Here is an 18,053-nt window from a genome sequence, read left to right as displayed (position 1 = left end):
AATTTTAAGCAGTCATTTTTTTCCTACAGGTGAGGGGTTCACAAAGGAGGAAGTTCAGGAACGGCTGAACAGCAACGTAGATTTTCTGAGCCCTTAAACAGCAGTCAATTTTCTTTAGCCTTTTTCCTGAAATCAAGTATCACTGTCTCATAATTTACAGTAGAAAAAAATTTATCAAAGACTTTAGTGGAAATATTTTTAGAATCATTTATTCTATAAAGTGAATAAAGTGACAGTGTAATCTAATCTCATAAATTCCCTATTTGTCCCAAAGCCTGAAGCCAGGTGGTTAAAACAGAGTACTACAATATTGCTGTGAGAAATCTAGAATGAAATGTTGAAAGACATGGGCATTGGTGAAATTACTTACCAGTGGTATGTTTATACCCACTTAGATTTACTTAAAAGCATGTGTGGTTATCACAGTAATTGTCTTTGTCATAACGATTGCTGTAATTATTGTGATCGCATCTGTTATTGCCCAGCTGTAGTTGGGGATAGGTTTTATTCAGTTGACACTGTGTAATTAGGGTCTTTTTATTTCTTCTTCAGTTGGCAGTTCTGCAAGTAGTAGTGCCACAAGGAGAGATTCTCTATCTACTAGCTCTGACTTGTACAAAAGATCTAGTAGCAGCCTAGCACCCATAGGGCAGCCATTTTACAATAGTCTGGGATTTTCCTCCTCTCCAAGTCCAATAGGCATGCCTCTGCCAAGCCAAACGCCAGGACATTCACTTACGCCACCGCCATCACTTTCATCACATGGATCCTCATCCAGTTTGCATTTAGGTAAAAAAAACAAAAACAAAAAACCAAAAAAACACTTTTTGTTTGTATGTGTGTATGTATTTCTATGTGTAAAATATATGTTGCATAAGAGATGTCACATTACCTTTGCTGTTAAACAGTTTTGTAATGAAGAGGGGCCATTCCTGAAAGGTGAAGAGCATGCTCAAATGCTCGTTGATTTGACAGTGGAGGGCACTCAGCTTTTTTGCAATATCAGGCCAACAACTGATTTCTCTTCCCTTGCAGAAGCCTGATAGAGAGTCCAGTAAGACTTACTGGTCCTTTTTGTATTATGTTTCTACAGTATGGAGGAGCAAAGGTGCATTATTTTGTTTCTACTACAGTGTATTACCACTTAAAGGATGTTTTAAGATTATACTGTGTTTAACAGTGAAGCGACTTTCACTACTGCCCCTTACCATGATAAAGTAGAAAGTGAGCAAAGCTGTCACTGTAAAATGTATTGAAAGGTTATTTTTGAGTGAGTGAGCCTTCTGCCTCATGGCCTAGATGCTTTGCCAGGAAGACAATAGTTTATTACCAGGCTGGTGGAAAAAACCAAAATATTTTGTGAAAGAAGTAGCAAAGGCTTTGTCAGTGGTGGCTCTCTGTTACCAGATACACTTTTTTTAAGGAATGATGATAGTAATCTTTGTAGAAAATTTTTGAGCTAGTTAGGTGACATGGGAGCTCAACCTTGTTTTTATAAAAAATTAAAAATGCAATAAAAATTAAAAATCTACAGAAACCCCACCACAGCCTACAGTATATTTAGAAGATAATGCCTCTAACCTGAGGTTACTTGATAAGCTTTCTCGATAAGCTTTCTCTTTTCTTTTCACTGCAAGTCTTTGTGGTCATTTAATTTGGATGCTAAAATCATATATTTCAAGATTGAGTTGCCAGTTGCTCCAGTAACTATTCAGTGCACACTTTCGTGCGTGTAATAGGCAACCTAATCCCCTGTACTTCTCTTAGCACAAATAAAACAGGAAAAAACTCAAGTGCCTACCAAAATACACTTAGAGAGAAATATGTGAATGATTTGTATAACAAGGTTAAAAGTAATTTAAATATATTACATTTACAGTTCAGTATCCCCTTCACGGTTAAGTGCTGAATACCCGAAGTAAAACTGGGCAAGGGGATGTTTCAGCACATTTTATTTTTTTTTACTTACCTTTTTTCCTTTTTCAGGTCTACAAAGTGCACCTTTGGGCTGAGACCAAGCATGGAAAGTTTCAGCCCAAATGGAGGCTTTTGAGAAAGTTCTGAACATCTGACAATGGGGTTATCATGGAAATCTTTTTCTTTCTTTCTTTTCAAAGTACTCTCACTATAGTTTTCATATTGCTGAAAACTATACTTAAACAAATTTTGGAAGGCATTATCTAAAATTCAAAACACTTGATGTTTTTATATTGCTTCACATTTGATAAATGTTAAAATACTTTTTTCAATTCTGAGAAAATAAGCTGCAATCAGTATAGAGGATTACCTCTGTTAGCAGAAATTGTTAAATACTGATTTTAATCCACTTCAGACTGTTTGGCAGTGTGAACTAAGCATAAGAGTTTGTTAAAATCATGTACTAGATCATTCTGACTTTTACACGCTGTACAGTTGTACTCTGAAAATTGACACAAGCTTGTTGGCTTCCATGTGTACTGCCTCTTCATCTTGCAAATGAAGTGGACCTTGGTTACGGGTAAACATTTCGCTACCTTACCAAATCAATCTGAAATTTGAAAATTGAGGTCTTTTGGATTTTTGCTTTCACAAAAATGCAGTCTTTTTTTAGCACTTCCTGCGCTCTGCCCTGTGTCGTTTATTTGAGCAGTTATGTCCGAGGTGCACCACTGCTAAAAGTTGAAGACTATTTCTGCAGTTAATGGTCTGTCCTGTTAAATTTATTCTGGTGTGTTCATCAGCTACTCTTGGAAGCATTTATTTTGTTCACACATAAAAAACAAGAAGGCAAAGCTTCCTCGCCAAGTGAGAAGTTATACCTGAAATCAAACAGGGAGTATATTTTAAGAAGGGTATGATTAAACACGTAGTCACTTTTCAGAGTAGAACAACACTGTAAGTTCATGTATGCATGCAGTTTCCATTGGTATTCTGATAATGCCTGTCAAATGCAGCTCTCCCTCCACCTTCAAAACTTGTTGTCCCGCCTGCTTTTATCAACAGGTTCAGCTAAGTTTAACTCCTATTTTAAAATCAAACTCGATTGCTCCTGTTATAGCCACCAGAATACTAGAGCACAATACTGGGAAAGGGTGCATGGTTTTATAACCCCTTTGTCAGACACTGCTGCAATTTGTAGCTTAAAAGACCAATTTCCCTTTTACAAGAAACTTGTGATATTTTACTGGGTTTATCTCTTCTCACCAATTCTTATCCAACATCCTAAAATAGGAATATGCTAATTGCTTTGTTCCAGTGTCAGTTTTCCTGTATTTGAAGGGATTTGTCAGTTGTCTGTAACTGCTGCTTTGCTGTAAGCAGTTGGAGCAGTAAGGTCATGAATTTGAACTACCCTTTCACTCCCAGGGACAAAAAACAGCAAGAGGGAAGGATTTTTCCTACATTATTAAAAATCCTTTTAGATTGATAGTGCATACTCTGATGGTATATTGCAGCATTTGAAGGGTTTGGTGTAGACGAGGATTTTTAAAATCTGGACTTTCGGAGGTAATTATTTTCTGTGTGTTGCAAGCCAAGTTTGTTAGTAGGTCAGGTTGATGTTTTTATCTTCAGAAGTGGTCATTCTAGGAAAGAGTGAAGGCCTCTTGGCTAGACAGGATGGGGAACTTTGCATTGCCTCTGCTGTGTACCTACTCTGTAGGGCTTCAGTAAACCAGGCATAATAAGCACTTGCATTGATTGGTAAAATATGTACATATATATGCATATATGTGTACGTGCATATGTGTAATTCTGTTTTCTATATGAAGATGAAATTTTTTAGCTGAGGATGAGATGAAGCTATGTTTTTTTACAGGTCAACAAATACTTTGTAGAAATCAAGTTTAAAGTGTGTATATATTCATGCATGATTTTACTAGAAAATAATACTGCTGACTGATTTAAACAGTTACTGTACAGTAAATCTGGTTTATGTCTTAGTTAATTTTTAAAATACTTTGATAGTAAGTACTAACAGACTAATGCTATCTAATGTGCTTAGATCTAGTTTTTAGTATTTTTTTCACGTTCTCCTTTACATTAAATACGCTATCCACATTAAGGAGTTAGTACTTTTAACATGCTTTGTGTCCTTGAAGCTTAGTAAGGTTCTGTTTTAGATGGTCTATATCCCCTTTATACCTCTGTGCCTCCTCTTCCCTATGGACTAGCCACAGGGTTTTATGTTCAATTAAGCTGTAAAACAAACATAATATTAATCATTGCATCGGAGAACTCTGTTTTACAAGATCAGAAGTGATACCTAAGTGATTATCTGAAGAATGAACTGTATGCTTTATTCCCCAGCGGTTTGTAATTGTGTGGCTGTACTGATGCCTGATAAGTCTTTTAAAATGTCAGCGTTTGCAGAAATGTTTAGACTAGGTGCTTTACTCAGTAGCGTATGTTCCCCAAATAATTCATAAGACCTAGGCTGTTAACTTTGTAGTTTGGAATCAGAATCTGTAGAACAAGTGTCCTTAGTTCTTGAAGAGCCTGGGGAGGTGATAGGGTAACTAGAATTCAGATTTCAGTTTTCCTTTTCTAAGCTGTGCACACCCGAAGTTTTCAGAAAAGAGGCCAGGTGTCCTTAAAGTCCACACTAATGCTTTGGTGATTTTGGACTGAGAAAGTAATAAAAAAAAAAATAATTTTAAGAGTTGTATACAAGAATTGTATACGTTGTATACAAGAGTATATCTGCATATAATAAGTACCTATGATAATATGCTTTTATTTTGGGGGGTTTACAGTTTTGCAAATCTGCAGAGTTGCCACTGAGCTATAATACTGCTGCTGTAGTAGAAGCTTATGAGAAGAAAATCTAGTTACTTTATAAATTACTGGGTTTTATGGTAGTGCCCAGGGTTTTAAAAGGTTAACCTTTCTGTGTGCTTTTGAAGTATGACAGGTTCTTCTAGGCACAGTGGATATGTTTTCAGCCTTCCTGAATTATGATCCTGCTTAACATGATTTTCTGAAGTAGTTTCACCGGCTAGACAAGAGCCTCCCAGTTGCAGCATAGTCATCTAGTTGTCTTAGAAGACTTAAAAAGGAATCATTCCCAAATCAGACTGAAGAAAGGCTTGATAATCTTGAGTGTGAAATGTATATGTGCAGTTCTACTACACATATATAGCATGTTAAAAACTACAAAGTTTCTTAATTTCTGGTTTAAGTGCTGGATAAATTTAATTTATACTTGCATGAAAACTCAGTTAAAGAAAAAAAAAAGCAAAGCTGAAACTATTCCTGATACAGTCATGGAACTGCACATGTGAATGCTAATTAAAGCCATGCAGTTTGTGAACATATAATCAAAACTATTAGTTTCTGGCACAGAATTGAACATGTGATCAGTGGAGTAATAGAGATGCTACGACAGGAAAGTAGCCTGTAACACTTCCTTTTGAACGGACTTTGCTGCCCTCTCGTGGTATTAAATAGTGTTACTACACAGCATTTACGGGGAAGCTAAGACTTCATTCATATATTTAAGAAATCTAGCTGAGAAATACCATAATTTCAGGTGCATAACTTTTTGTTCTTTAGAAGGCTGTTCCTAGAAGAGAAGTGACCATAGAACATCACTGTCCATACTGCTTCACCTGCAGAATATTGGGATTCTTTTTTCTTTTTGTATTTTAGTGTCATGTTGCTGTCAGGTCTTTTCTGGAAATAGTGATTGTCAGTGGAAACTAAAAATGATAGTTTAAAAAAAACCTTGATTTTTATGGCTGTAAAGAATTAAATGACTTTAATTTCAAGGAAAATGTAGCAGTTTTTAAAAGGTATTGCGGGGCATAAAGTATTTACTGATTTTTACACTGAATTTTGAAAACTAATTGTAAAATAAATACTAATTATTTCTATTTTAGGGCATAATCCTACACAATGCATAAACGTGATGCTTGATATGTCTTGCAGAGCACTAACATCTTAGATTCTGGTATAGTAATTTTGACCTTTCAAAATAGATACTTTACTATTAATACATTACCAGCCCACTGTAACACTGTTGTTGCCTGGCCTTATAAATACTTGGAACCAAAAGAAGGCTTGGCTGGGGCACTGTCAGCTGATTTTTATTTTTTTTTTAATTAATTTTGTAATAGAGCACCATTCAAACAGCACATACTGCAATTTGTTTTAAATTCAAATGTAGATACTTCCTCTGTTGACTTTGAAAGGGCTTTCAGTTACTGTGTCACTTTCTAGATAGGGAAACTGAAAATGCTTTCCTTCTCTAATTCATACTTGATAATTTTAGGGGTTTTGTTTAAGTAGTAGAGTTGAGGTTTCTAGGTGGGAATTGTCTTTGAGGATTTCTGCTTGTAATATAGTTAGCAGTATCCCTTTTAAAATCATTCTGTAGTTGGGAAAGATGCTTTGTTTGCATGCTGTTTGTGATAATTGTTGCCTGTTGTAAAATAGAGGGGAGAGAGGGCTGTTGGAGGAGATGAGTGACATAAACTGATTAGAGAGCAATATATGAGGAGAAATTCACAGGACTGAGATGATGATAGCTGTAGATGGAATCCTAGCAAAAAGGAGTAGAACCTAAACATAGGAAGGCAATTTAGTTCTTAGAAAGTAAGGGAAGACAGAGTGTAGTGACAGTGAATGTTTTCACAGCAAGGAAAAGACTTATGTTCCTAAAAGTAACTTTATATCTTTGGGTGGTTTAGAATTAAGTAGAGCATTCTTAGTTACCTGGTTTGAAATTTGACATATTTAGTGCTTACAAGAGGTACCAGATTAAAGCCTGGGATGCTGAAGTCATCAAATATCCTGCAGAACAGGTACAGCACGGCAAGAGGCACCATGTGTGTCTCCCCAAAAATGCCCTTTCACCCTGTAAGTTGGAAAGGTACCTCAGTAGGGACTGAAGGGTAGTTCAGATTTCATGGTCTATTTTGAAACAATTGGCTAACTTTGAGACTACTAACAAAGGTGTGAGTATTACTTATGAAGTGGAAATCTGCCCACTAAGCTAAGGCCCACCCAGTTCTAAGGTTTCTGTAACTCTGAGTGGGTGCTCACTTTACCTGCTTTGTTATATTATTCTAATGGCGTTTCTTTCCCTGGTGCCCTTCACATAAAATAAAAATGAGGAGGAGAATGGTTTTATTATATTGGAAGATAAAGCTATCTAACTTTTCCAACCATAATGAGGTAAATATAAACAACAAGACAACACCGTTGTTTTCTTTGGCTCCAGGGTGTATCCGTAGTTCTAGTACACTTACTGTTTTGCTGTTGCTTACTTTCCTTATGGCTTTTACTGACAGAACTGCTTCCTTGTAGGAGGACTGACAAATGGTAGTGGTCGCTATATTTCTGCAGCACCTGGAGCCGAAGCAAAGTATCGCAGTGCAGCAAGTACCTCCAGTCTTTTTAGCTCCACCAGTCAGCTCTTCCCTCCTTCACGCCTTCGTTACAGTAGGTCTGATATTATGCCTTCTGGACGTAGTCGATTGCTGGAAGATTTCAGAAACAATCGTTTCCCTAATCTTCAATTAAGAGACCTTGTTGGACATATTGTTGAATTTTCCCAAGACCAGCATGGTTCTAGGTAATTATAGTGAAGTTAATAACTTAATAATGTTTTACTGTTTTGATATTGTTATATTAACATCAGACATTTGAATGAGCTGATAGTCATCTTAATACAAAGCATGCCATTAATTGGCACACATGCTCTTACACTGACCTTTTCCTTCTCTAGGAAATTTCATTATAAAACTAGTATAAATTTAGCTGCTTGTGGAAGTTTTCAGTGTTGAAGCAGCCTTATAACTAGACTTGTAAACTAGTATTTAGGTATGAAAAAGAGGTTGATTAAGAAAACAAAATATCTGGCATCTGGAATGTAAAACTTTTTTCAGCAATACATCATCAGGTACTTAGCTATTGTTATTCTTTTCATCTTTAATCCTTTTCAAATGAAAGTTTTTAAGTATAATTTTACTAAAATGTATAGTTTTATACGCAAAGGCACTACTTTCATTTTAATAAGTTTTATAAGGGTTGAATACTTGCTTTAGAATTTTGAGGTGTCTCATTGAAATAGTGTTTGAGAGGTTTTCCTGTTGTTTATGTAAAGCATAATGTACCTTTTTTTGCACTTAGATTTATACAGCAAAAGCTGGAGCGAGCTACTCCAGCTGAGCGCCAGATGGTATTTAATGAGATCCTGCAAGCAGCGTATCAGTTGATGACTGATGTGTTTGGAAACTATGTAATACAGAAGTTCTTTGAGGTAAGCGTAACACTAAGTGTATGAACAGAAATGCAAATGAAATGCTGTAAAATCTGATTAAATGTAACTTTTTTCTTAACATCATAGTAGAATTCTACTGGACTTTCACCACCAAACCCAGGCGTGTAAGACTGCACACATGTTTTCTGTTCTGTATCCTCTTGGTTTTTTTATTTGTAACAGGCAAACAGGCACAGTTGCTCTTTACATTGGTGGTACATACATTGGTGAACATTGATGAATGTACAGGCTGCACACTCAGGCTTTGCAAGCCTTTTAGAGTAATTTACAGAGTCTTTTAGCAGATGATAGTGAACATAAAGATTTGAAGGATGATACTTATTGTTTCCTGCATCCTGGTAAAAAGTGGGTCTCTAAGAAGCGCTTGCACCCAAAATAAATAGCGGTGTGAACTTTGTCGAGTGCTGTATATGAAGAAACACATGTATTGGGGTGGAAAAACTTTGAGGAAGGGATGTCATAACATACATCCAATATTACGGGAACTAGTATTTAAAACAGCTTTGGATTTTGTTAAGAACTATGGGGTGGAAAAAAAAAAAGGCCTTATCAAAGAGTTACAAGATTTGATTTGCTGAGAGGAGAATAAGCAATACCTGTGTCCTAGAAAAAGTTACATGTAGGAAAGATATCTGGCTTAGTGTACTTTAAATCAGGGAGCTTGTCGAAGTATCGGGGTGGATAGAAGGTGAAGCTGGAAAACATTCATTAAGAAATAAGATGGTTGCTGTAAACAAAAATGTAGTTTTTAAGAAATAATCTATGAAACAATGTGATTACTTTTTTTTTTTTTTTTTTGCTTGATGCTCTTTTTTTACAAATCAGAATACCTTCTGAAAAGCCTGGCTGACATATGGTAAGATCTTGATCTTGTTCAAGGGTCATCAGGTGCTGGTTTTTTCCATAATGTTAGGTTGGATGGTTACATAGATAATCATTCAGTTGAGTGTTTTCATCTTAATTCTGCGGAAGAGTTCTCAAGAAAAAGTGCAGTAGGCCTTAGGTGTAGTAAAGGACTTGGCTCATTATTTAAGTAGGAAGGCGAAGTTGTTTGAGTTTTCTTCAGAGTCTTGGATGACTACAGATGTCGGATTTGGGAGTTCTCAGCAGTGCTGTGTGAATATTGCTGGTGCTACCCAGTTGGTTGTCCAGCTGATTGCTTCTGTGTTGTCTCTTGTACTGTGCCAACTCAGGATCTTACATGGGGATCTGGGAACAGGATTATGTGTATTATTATGAAGCTCAACTGGCTTTACTCTGCTCAACAGGGAGCAGCACAGGAGGCTGTAGTAGCACTGTGGAAGGAATAACATGGGCAGGAACTAGCTACTGCTGAAGGACATTGGTTGGGTTACACTAATGCAGCCAGTGTTCAAAAACATTTTGACTTTGGTCTGCAGAGCCCAGGCATTTCTAAATTTCTTGAAGTGCCCATGGTCAGAATCATCATTCAAGCCATGTAAAGTTTGAAGTAGCTTCTTGGTAAATTCAGGGGTTGAAATCTGCTTCCCCCGCCCCCTCCTGTTACAGCTTGCTTACTGTATACAAGATGTAATATACACTGACCAGTACGAATTTGAGATAATCAGAGAAAAACAGATTTGAATTAGTATTTTATAGTAATCTGCAATTAATTTGCCTGGTATAATTTGTCTAAATAAGTGGGTTATTGCACTTAAATATTCCTACAAACAGAGAAGTATAAACTACTTCAGTTTCTTCTGTTGTCTTTCAAGGTCATGCATTTGATAGCACGTATGCGACTGGAATGTGGAATATTACAAAATGTTGCATTTAGAAAATAAAAGCTTCTGGTAAATGCACCTACCAGAAGTACAAAGGGAAAAATCATTCAAGGCACACAGTAAACATGAAATATATCATGAAAGTACTTACTCTGACATGTAAACTCCAGCATGCTGCACTATGTCTTCACTTGTTAACAGCATTTTATTTTATTTTAATTTTTTTCAGTTTGGAAGCCTGGATCAAAAGTTAGCCCTGGCAACACGCATACGTGGTCATGTTCTGCCATTAGCCCTACAGATGTATGGTTGTCGTGTTATTCAGAAAGCACTTGAGTCAATCTCGCCTGACCAGCAGGTAATTGTAAGTTAGAGCAATACTTTTTTTATTTTATTTCTTTTTATTACATCAGTCTTTTTACTTGTTTAAGTTGTTGATCCTTTCCTTCATTATGAAATGCCCTAGGGACTAAAATAGTTGTTTAAATTAAAATTAAAATGTTGACGTACAGAAGTAAACCACCAGTGTATATGAAGATTGGATAGTTAGGATGAAATGGAATATTCTTTTGAGGGTGAGGAAGAATCATTGTAAAGACAAGGATAATTTTTTTTTTTTTGTCTTCAGAATGAAATGGTGAAGGAGTTGGATGGCCATGTTCTGAAATGTGTGAAAGATCAAAATGGAAACCATGTTGTACAAAAATGTATTGAGTGTGTTCAACCCCAGTCGCTCCAGTTCATCATTGACGCGTTCAAAGGACAGGTAATGTCAGCAGTTCATTTCCTTTCCTCTTCTGTAGGGTTGCTTTGATTTGCAGATCTTTTTCCATCATTTGCCTGTACAATATAGTGTTTGGCACATTGTCAGCTTGTTTTAAGTAGGATAAAAAAGGGATGATAAAATGGAAAAGCGGTTGAAGAGACAGTTAACATGCTGTAAAAAGATGAATCTGTTGGAGATGGGGCTCTAGAAAGACCTGTTTGGATGTATTATAAATACGTACGAGGTATTTGGCTTAAGGCCAGGCTTTCTGTTTGAGTTTTGTGATACACCATTTCAGATTTCCTTTATAACTTTTAACATTGCCGTTTTTGACATAACAATAAAGTATCTGCTCTCTAGCATATACTTTTTCATTAAAATTTCCATTTTCCATTGGTTATGTTGCAAGTCTCTTTCAGCGTTTCCCAATCAGTGTCTGTCATTAAGGAAATACTTTGAAGAAATCTACTAATCTGTTTCCTACATATGAGCTAGTGTTAAGTGAAGGGGGGTGGTGGTATTTGTTTGTTTAAGGTTGGGGTTTTTGTTCTGTTTCCAAAAAAATTATTAATAAAAGGTTGATACTGTGCTGCAGGCTAAAGAATATGCTGCAGCTAAATAAGATTTTAATATTCTGAGACAAACGTATACTTTTATAGTCTTAAGAATTGTAAAAATCTCACTAACTTGGCTGTGTTAACTAAATTTTACTTTAATGGATGGCCAAACGTATTTCTGAACAAAATCTACAATACCCTTCTCTCACATTTTACACAACAGCAATACCTGAATTATTGTTATACATAGTAATAAATGGCATGCCAAGGTTTCTAGCATCAGGTCTTTCTAGATCAAAGGGTATAGGGGTAGATGAGATGCAGTTTCTAAACTGTAAATACAGCCTTTTGACTAAAATGTGACTCTCTTTACTAGACATCCACCCTCAGCTCCAAGTAATTATATATAAAAAAATACCAGCTAATCTGAAGTGGCAAATGAAAAATAATAGGCTTTAGTCACGTCATATAATAATATGTATCTTTTTCACCTGCCTGCCTGCATAGTTTGGATCACTGTCTAGTCAGACAAGATTGTGTGTTCAGTTCTGACCAACACTGCCTCTTAAACCTTCTGAATTAATCCCCAAAACACAAACCTGGCTTCTGGAGAAGCAAACAAAAGGAATAAGCAAGATTTTGACTGTATGTTTTGAATACTTATTTACAAACTCTGTATCTGTAACAGGAAGACTGTCGTATATGCTAGAATGTGAAATTAGTGACAAATCAGCCGTAATAATTGAACTTTTTTTTAAATGAATTTCAAAATCTTAACATTTGAAGATGAAGTACTAAGTACAAAGAAAAGCTTGAAAGGTGAACAGTGCTTAACTAAGGGTCATACTTCCAGGCTTTCCTTTACAGATAAATAGGCTAGAAATACTCTAATGAAAACCTGAGTTCTTAGTTATATAATTACTGGAATCCTTGACACACAAAAACCTGCATTTTCATTGTTTCTCAGCTTCTCCTGGAGGTGGAATTCTGATACTGGAAGGCAATTTTTTTTTTATAGTAGTTGACATGTTCAGTTCCATTTCAGACATTTGAATATTACTATCTCTGTAAACTTCAGTTGGTTTAACTTCAGTTTGCAATCCTATTTTAAGGTATTTGTACTTTCAACTCATCCATATGGTTGTAGAGTAATTCAGCGCATTCTGGAACACTGTACTGCTGAGCAGACTTTGCCAATCTTAGAGGAACTGCATCAACACACAGAACAACTGGTGCAGGTTAGTGTGTGTATTAATTTTTTAATGTGTTGCAGAGCTTTTTTTGTTGTCATAATTTATTCCTGTTTCTTAGTTTAAGAAATAGTTTAAATGCGTTTGCCTCTTTAGTTTTTTAGACATTGATTTTTTGTTTTTCTTTCCTTCCATAGTTTTAATGAAAATGAATTTGGAAGTTGGGAGGCAAAGAAGATATAAAAAGCCTTTTTCTTACACTTTTGACTGTAGCTTCGGATACACATTGTAAATGCACATAATTAGTGTAGTTATTGCAAAGATTGCCTTTCTGTAGTTAATTTACTCAGATGTCCTTTAGATAACGTCTGATGTCTAAATACAAATACATTGTCAGAAATACAAATGTTGCATATTCTTACGCAGAAAGGGCATCTTTTCTAAAAGAAGGTAAAAGACCTTACACAACATGATTTCCTGTCATGGTCTCAGACAAACAAAATGTGTGCCACAAATGGCTTTGAAGTAGAACCAGTTTTAAAATACTGGAAGGGACTTGGTGTTCGTAGGAATTTCTACAAACAAAAAGCCTTTTGCTGCATATTTACAGTCTAGTTTATTTCTCAGTGGTTTCTTGTATATGCAAGTCTACTTAAAACATACTGTCTTGAGGAACTGAAGTTCAGGGAGATATTAGGGCTGTTAAAGAATGATCTTAATTTTGAGGACTTCTTTCTTTAAGAGAAAAGGTAGTCTACAAAAATGCTGGGTTTATAGCTTATTTGCATGTAAATTTTGTGGCCCATTAATTCTTGATGCAATATTTCTTGCATCAATTTGTTTCTATAATGTTGACGTTATTATTGTATTTTTCCTTAAATCTGTGCGAAGAGTAATTTGAAAGTTTATACAAAAGCTATATGGATTACTTGGTGTGAACACAAAAGAAAATTGAAGTCATCTTATTTTCAGGATCAATATGGAAATTACGTTATTCAACATGTACTGGAGCATGGTCGTCCTGAAGACAAGAGTAAAATAGTTTCAGAAATAAGAGGAAAAGTTCTAGCTCTGAGTCAGCACAAATTTGCCAGGTATTGCACAGCTGTCATATATTAAAGATCACTAACCTTTTAAAGTTGTAGTATTGTATTTTTTTGTGTTACAAAAAGGATAATGGTAGGTTTTTTTCTGTTGTGTAACTTGCCTCCTGAAATGTTGTGTTTTTATAAAGATGTACAGTAGTGGTATTTTTATACTAGATTTGGGAAAGGGAAGGGGGAAGTGCTGTTCTGTGGCAAACCAGAGAAGATTCCGTGGGTTTATGGGATGTTTTTTGTTCACCCTGTACAAGCACAGAGAATGGATTCCCAGTCTCCATGTGAGGATCCCCAGAGCCAGGTGAAAAGCTCTCAGACTTGCTTGATATGCTGATGGTTGTAAGCTGGGACTTCCTGACAGTCCTATCAATCAGTCCAGCCAAGCAATTTACAGATACAAAAAGGCTATCCTTAATAAGCCGTGATTCAGCCAGGCAAGGATTTTATGCATTAGGAAGTCTCAAAGGAGTTGCAGGAGTCTGTTGCCCCTGAACTGCTCTAAATTTGGAACCTAAAACTTATCCTTCAGCTTTTTGCTGAAATATAAGTTATGTGCCTTTTGCTAAAGCAAGCACACCTCAGAATGAATTCATCCTGGATGATCTAGTGAGACTAACCTTGTCGTCAACATTAAGTAGAAATGCGCTGCGATGTTATGGGGATATTTGTTTTAAAAATGGATTGTACGCAAACTAGCAAGTTTATCTGGACTTTTGTCTGTCCTGTTCGTAATCCTTTCCTTGGATCTTGCTTAATTTCTAAAGCGCAAATTTAGGACAAGAATCACTTTGTCTTATAAGCATTTATGGCCCTTCCAGCTTCTGAGATTTCTGGAAGGTCAGACTTCCTCTACAAAAAGAAATGCTTGACAGTATTTCTGATCTAGGCATGCTCCTGAAAAGCATCTTTATTCAAAAAGCAGAAAGCCTTGTTTCTGGCTTTCTCTGTTGTGTCTTAAAAAGGGCCCACAACAGAAATAGATGTACTAGAATACATCTGCAACCTGAGGTCCAGTATCTCCACTGTAGGTCCAGTGGAAAATCCCTCCTACAAGATAATAATTATCAGAAAATATATATATTTTTTTACATGAGGAGGAGTGTATAGTACTTCTTAATTCATCACGGACTAAAGATTTGGAAATCGGGACTTGATGCATTTACGGTGTTCTCTTTAGTGATGTTAAGACACTTGAACTATTCAGTGAAATTTTAAAATGCTACTTAAAAGAACATTACATCTTAAGTCACAGAATGCGTTTGTCTTATTTTTCAGCAATGTGGTAGAAAAATGTGTAACTCATGCTTCTCGTTCTGAAAGAGCTTTACTTATTGATGAGGTCTGTTGCCAGAATGATGGTCCTCATAGTGCCTTATACACCATGATGAAGGACCAGTATGCCAACTATGTTGTTCAGAAGATGATTGATATGGCTGAACCTGCTCAGCGGAAGATAATAATGCACAAGGTATATTTGTATATGGTTTTATTGGATCAGAAAATATTATCTATACTAATATTTCTGCTAGAATACCTTTCCCTCTAGCTGTAAAACTCACTGGTTCTGTAATCTAGAACTTGATGTGTAAACACTGAATTCAGTGGAGCTTAATAAAGCACAATATATTCAGGTCATGGAGCAGTGAGCTAAAAATGTAAATCTACAGAAAAGTTTCAAAAGTTGGATTTCATATCCTCTCTTTATGCCAGGTTTTCTGTGAAGATACTACATTTTCATATAATAGAAGAAATACAGGTTTCTCTCTATTTGCTGGTTGCTGATACAAACCCATTCTGTATTTCCCCAAAAGAGAATCCCACACTTCCTAACATACAGGCACATTTTCTACTTAAGAATATCCAGGCATGGACAAAAGTGCTGTTGCCATAATTGCCCTGGGCTGTTTAATGCAGCATATTCCTGCAGGAGCTCTGCTTCCGCAGTCGCCAGGAAGGCGCTCCCACAAAATGGCGAACTCCCAGTTCCCGTGACTGGTATGTGAGTTGAGTCCAAATTGCCAGTTTTACATCTTTCCAGTAACTTAGAACGTTTTGAAATACAGGCTTCTGACATTTTTTTTTTTACATGGTGTTTTTACAGTGTAGTAACCGCTGCTTAAAATTTTTGAAGGGGGGGAGGTAAAATAACATGTTTCTTCTCACAGATTCGACCCCACATCACAACTCTGCGTAAATATACCTATGGCAAACACATTCTGGCCAAGCTGGAAAAGTATTACCTGAAGAACAGTGCTGATCTGGGGCCAATTGGTGGACCACCAAATGGGATGCTGTAAAAGACAAAAAGAAATGGAAGAAAAATTGAATTGTGAATGATCAAAACATACAACTTAACTATAAACGTTCTGATTTTTTTAAATCTATTTATTGACTTTGTTCATCCATTTGTAAAATTTTTATTCTTGTGTATATTTTTGGGAGTGAATTATTAAAAAAAAAAAAGAAAAAAATATCTCCAGCCCTGATCCGGAGACCTATCAGATTGGATGGCTGGCAAAGCACAGAATGCCTGTATATGATGTAATTGTATCAAAATAGCTGTCACATATTTTGTAAATTTTTACCTTGTAAAGTCACTGAAATAGTTTTTAAAGGGAAAAAGTACAGTATTCTTTTAATACACTGGCTTGCAATCTGGTAGGTCTACCCAGCACCATAGCACAACAGGTTTATAGAGTTGTATATAGAATTAATCCTTATTTTTTCCCTTTTGTGTGAAGTCTTTTATACCAGATTAAAACTGATCAGATGCATAAACATTATTTAACATGTTGAAAAGTTAAGTTGTATTTTGGTGGTTCACAACATACTATCCAAATAATAAACTGGGCACAGCAATTTAAAGTAGGGAGTAACAAAACAATGGGAACTTCAAAATTAGCTTTCATGACTTGCTGTGGGTAAAGTTGTTTTTGGTTTTGTTTTTTTTTTTTTAATGGTGCCCTAAGGTTTTCTCGATCAATGTATTAAAAATAAGTGCTGTATATACCTATATATTTAATTGTTGTACAAGGTAGAGGGATTAAAATGATGGTGGTGCTTCCATTCAGTACAATACACTGTTGGAAAAGGAGTGAACCCTGTATTAACTTTACAGTCAGTTTTACAATGCAGGAAGAGTAGAGATTTGTATTTTTTTATTTCGCATATAGAATTGTAAGGATTTGAAAGTGTTGAGCATTTATTTTGCTTTCTCACTGTAGATGCAAAAAAATAGGTATCGATGAAGAGAAAAGGGGCCACTGAAAAGTAAACTTGATAGCTCAACATTTAAGCATGATTGATTAAATATTCAGATAGCTTTTTTGCTTCCTATAAATATATGCATTGTATACGTGTAGTTAATAGGTGTAAGTTTACAGTTGGAAAACAAATCTCTTGTTTCGATGTTTATTACAAGCCTTGCTAATTTAGTAGTGATGCTTACCTTGGTTGTACAGATGTACATTTGTAAACCTCATGCTGTAAATGTAATTTGTTTTACCCCTTTTTGGGACAAAAATTTGCATTTTAGTGTATATTCATATCCCCATTCCCTTTTCTCCCCCTGGCATATAGTGTTGTATAATATAAATTTATTTCAGCAAATCAAGAGTGATTTTTTTAAATTCTATCTTTATATGGTTTCAGAAATATGAACCGGCTTTCTTTTTATCTATTGTGAGAAACATTATGTTTTGTTTATAACATAGCTGTTGATTCTGTTAATATGGACACTTTGGGAAATCAGTCTGTTCAAATTTGAAGTTGGGACAATAAGCATAGTAAGAAATGGACTGAAATACTCGGTTATCACAGAAACCAGTGCTTCTTCCATCTTAATAAATGTGGCATGATTTTTTTGTACAGAAGAGTACTGTATTTTTGAATAACCTTCTCCCAGCATAAAGCAAATATGTATGATACTGTCAATTTTTTTCTCTGGACATATGACATTGTAACAGTAACATAAAGATGATGTACATTTACAAGCGGCCTTATGTACATTTCCCAATGATCTTTTTAAGGCAGAATTGTGACCATATGTGTATAATTAAAATCCTTTTTAATCCTTTGCCTATGGAAATATTTTGGAAAAAGCTTACTTTGTATATTCAGTTTCTGAAAGATAAAGAAAGTGCTTTGTATGTGTTGAAGTAAGTATTTTGTGTAGAACATTCATTTTGGATGGCTTAACCTAAAAGTTTTGATCAACAAGATAGTTTGAAAACAAATGTCTCAAGCATTGATCAAATAAAGGCTGTTACGATAGGGGTCCGATCATGAGGAAAGAAAATGGTAGTGGCATAAACTTGTATAAGGAATTCTGTTGTTTTACTGTTTATAGCAGGTTTACTTAAATCTTATTAAAGCATACAACTGAGGCGCTACGTTTTCAAGGGTAGCGTTGAATCATTAATAGGCAAATGGG

General features: G+C 35.6%; 1 protein-coding gene across 11 annotated transcripts in view; it reads left to right on the top strand.

Moving 5' to 3' along the window:
• Positions 1-17,708, top strand: part of PUM2 (pumilio RNA binding family member 2) — a 73,597-nt gene extending 55,889 nt beyond the window's left edge. For 6 of the 11 annotated variants that reach the window (XM_056342230.1, XM_056342229.1, XM_056342228.1 and 3 more), the window contains 9 exons: positions 553-789; positions 7,288-7,555; positions 8,113-8,242; positions 10,238-10,372; positions 10,637-10,774; positions 12,444-12,569; positions 13,494-13,615; positions 14,897-15,089; positions 15,787-17,708. In XM_056342230.1, coding sequence (XP_056198205.1) covers positions 553-789; positions 7,288-7,555; positions 8,113-8,242; positions 10,238-10,372; positions 10,637-10,774; positions 12,444-12,569; positions 13,494-13,615; positions 14,897-15,089; positions 15,787-15,918 — 1,481 coding nt within the window. In that variant the 3' untranslated portion in view covers positions 15,919-17,708. Of the gene's footprint in view, positions 1-552; positions 790-7,287; positions 7,556-8,112; positions 8,243-10,237; positions 10,373-10,636; positions 10,775-12,443; positions 12,570-12,718; positions 13,473-13,493; positions 13,616-14,896; positions 15,090-15,786 lie in introns of those variants that run through there. The other 5 variants (XM_056342225.1, XM_056342224.1, XM_056342232.1 and 2 more) reach the window with 4 other exon arrangements.
• Positions 17,709-18,053: the final 345 nt, after the last annotated feature.

This window comes from Falco biarmicus, chromosome 6 (genome assembly GCF_023638135.1).
Source record: "Falco biarmicus isolate bFalBia1 chromosome 6, bFalBia1.pri, whole genome shotgun sequence".
In the NCBI taxonomy this organism is placed as follows: Eukaryota; Metazoa; Chordata; class Aves; order Falconiformes; family Falconidae; genus Falco; species Falco biarmicus.
This window is presented reverse-complemented; position numbering and strand designations above follow the sequence as displayed.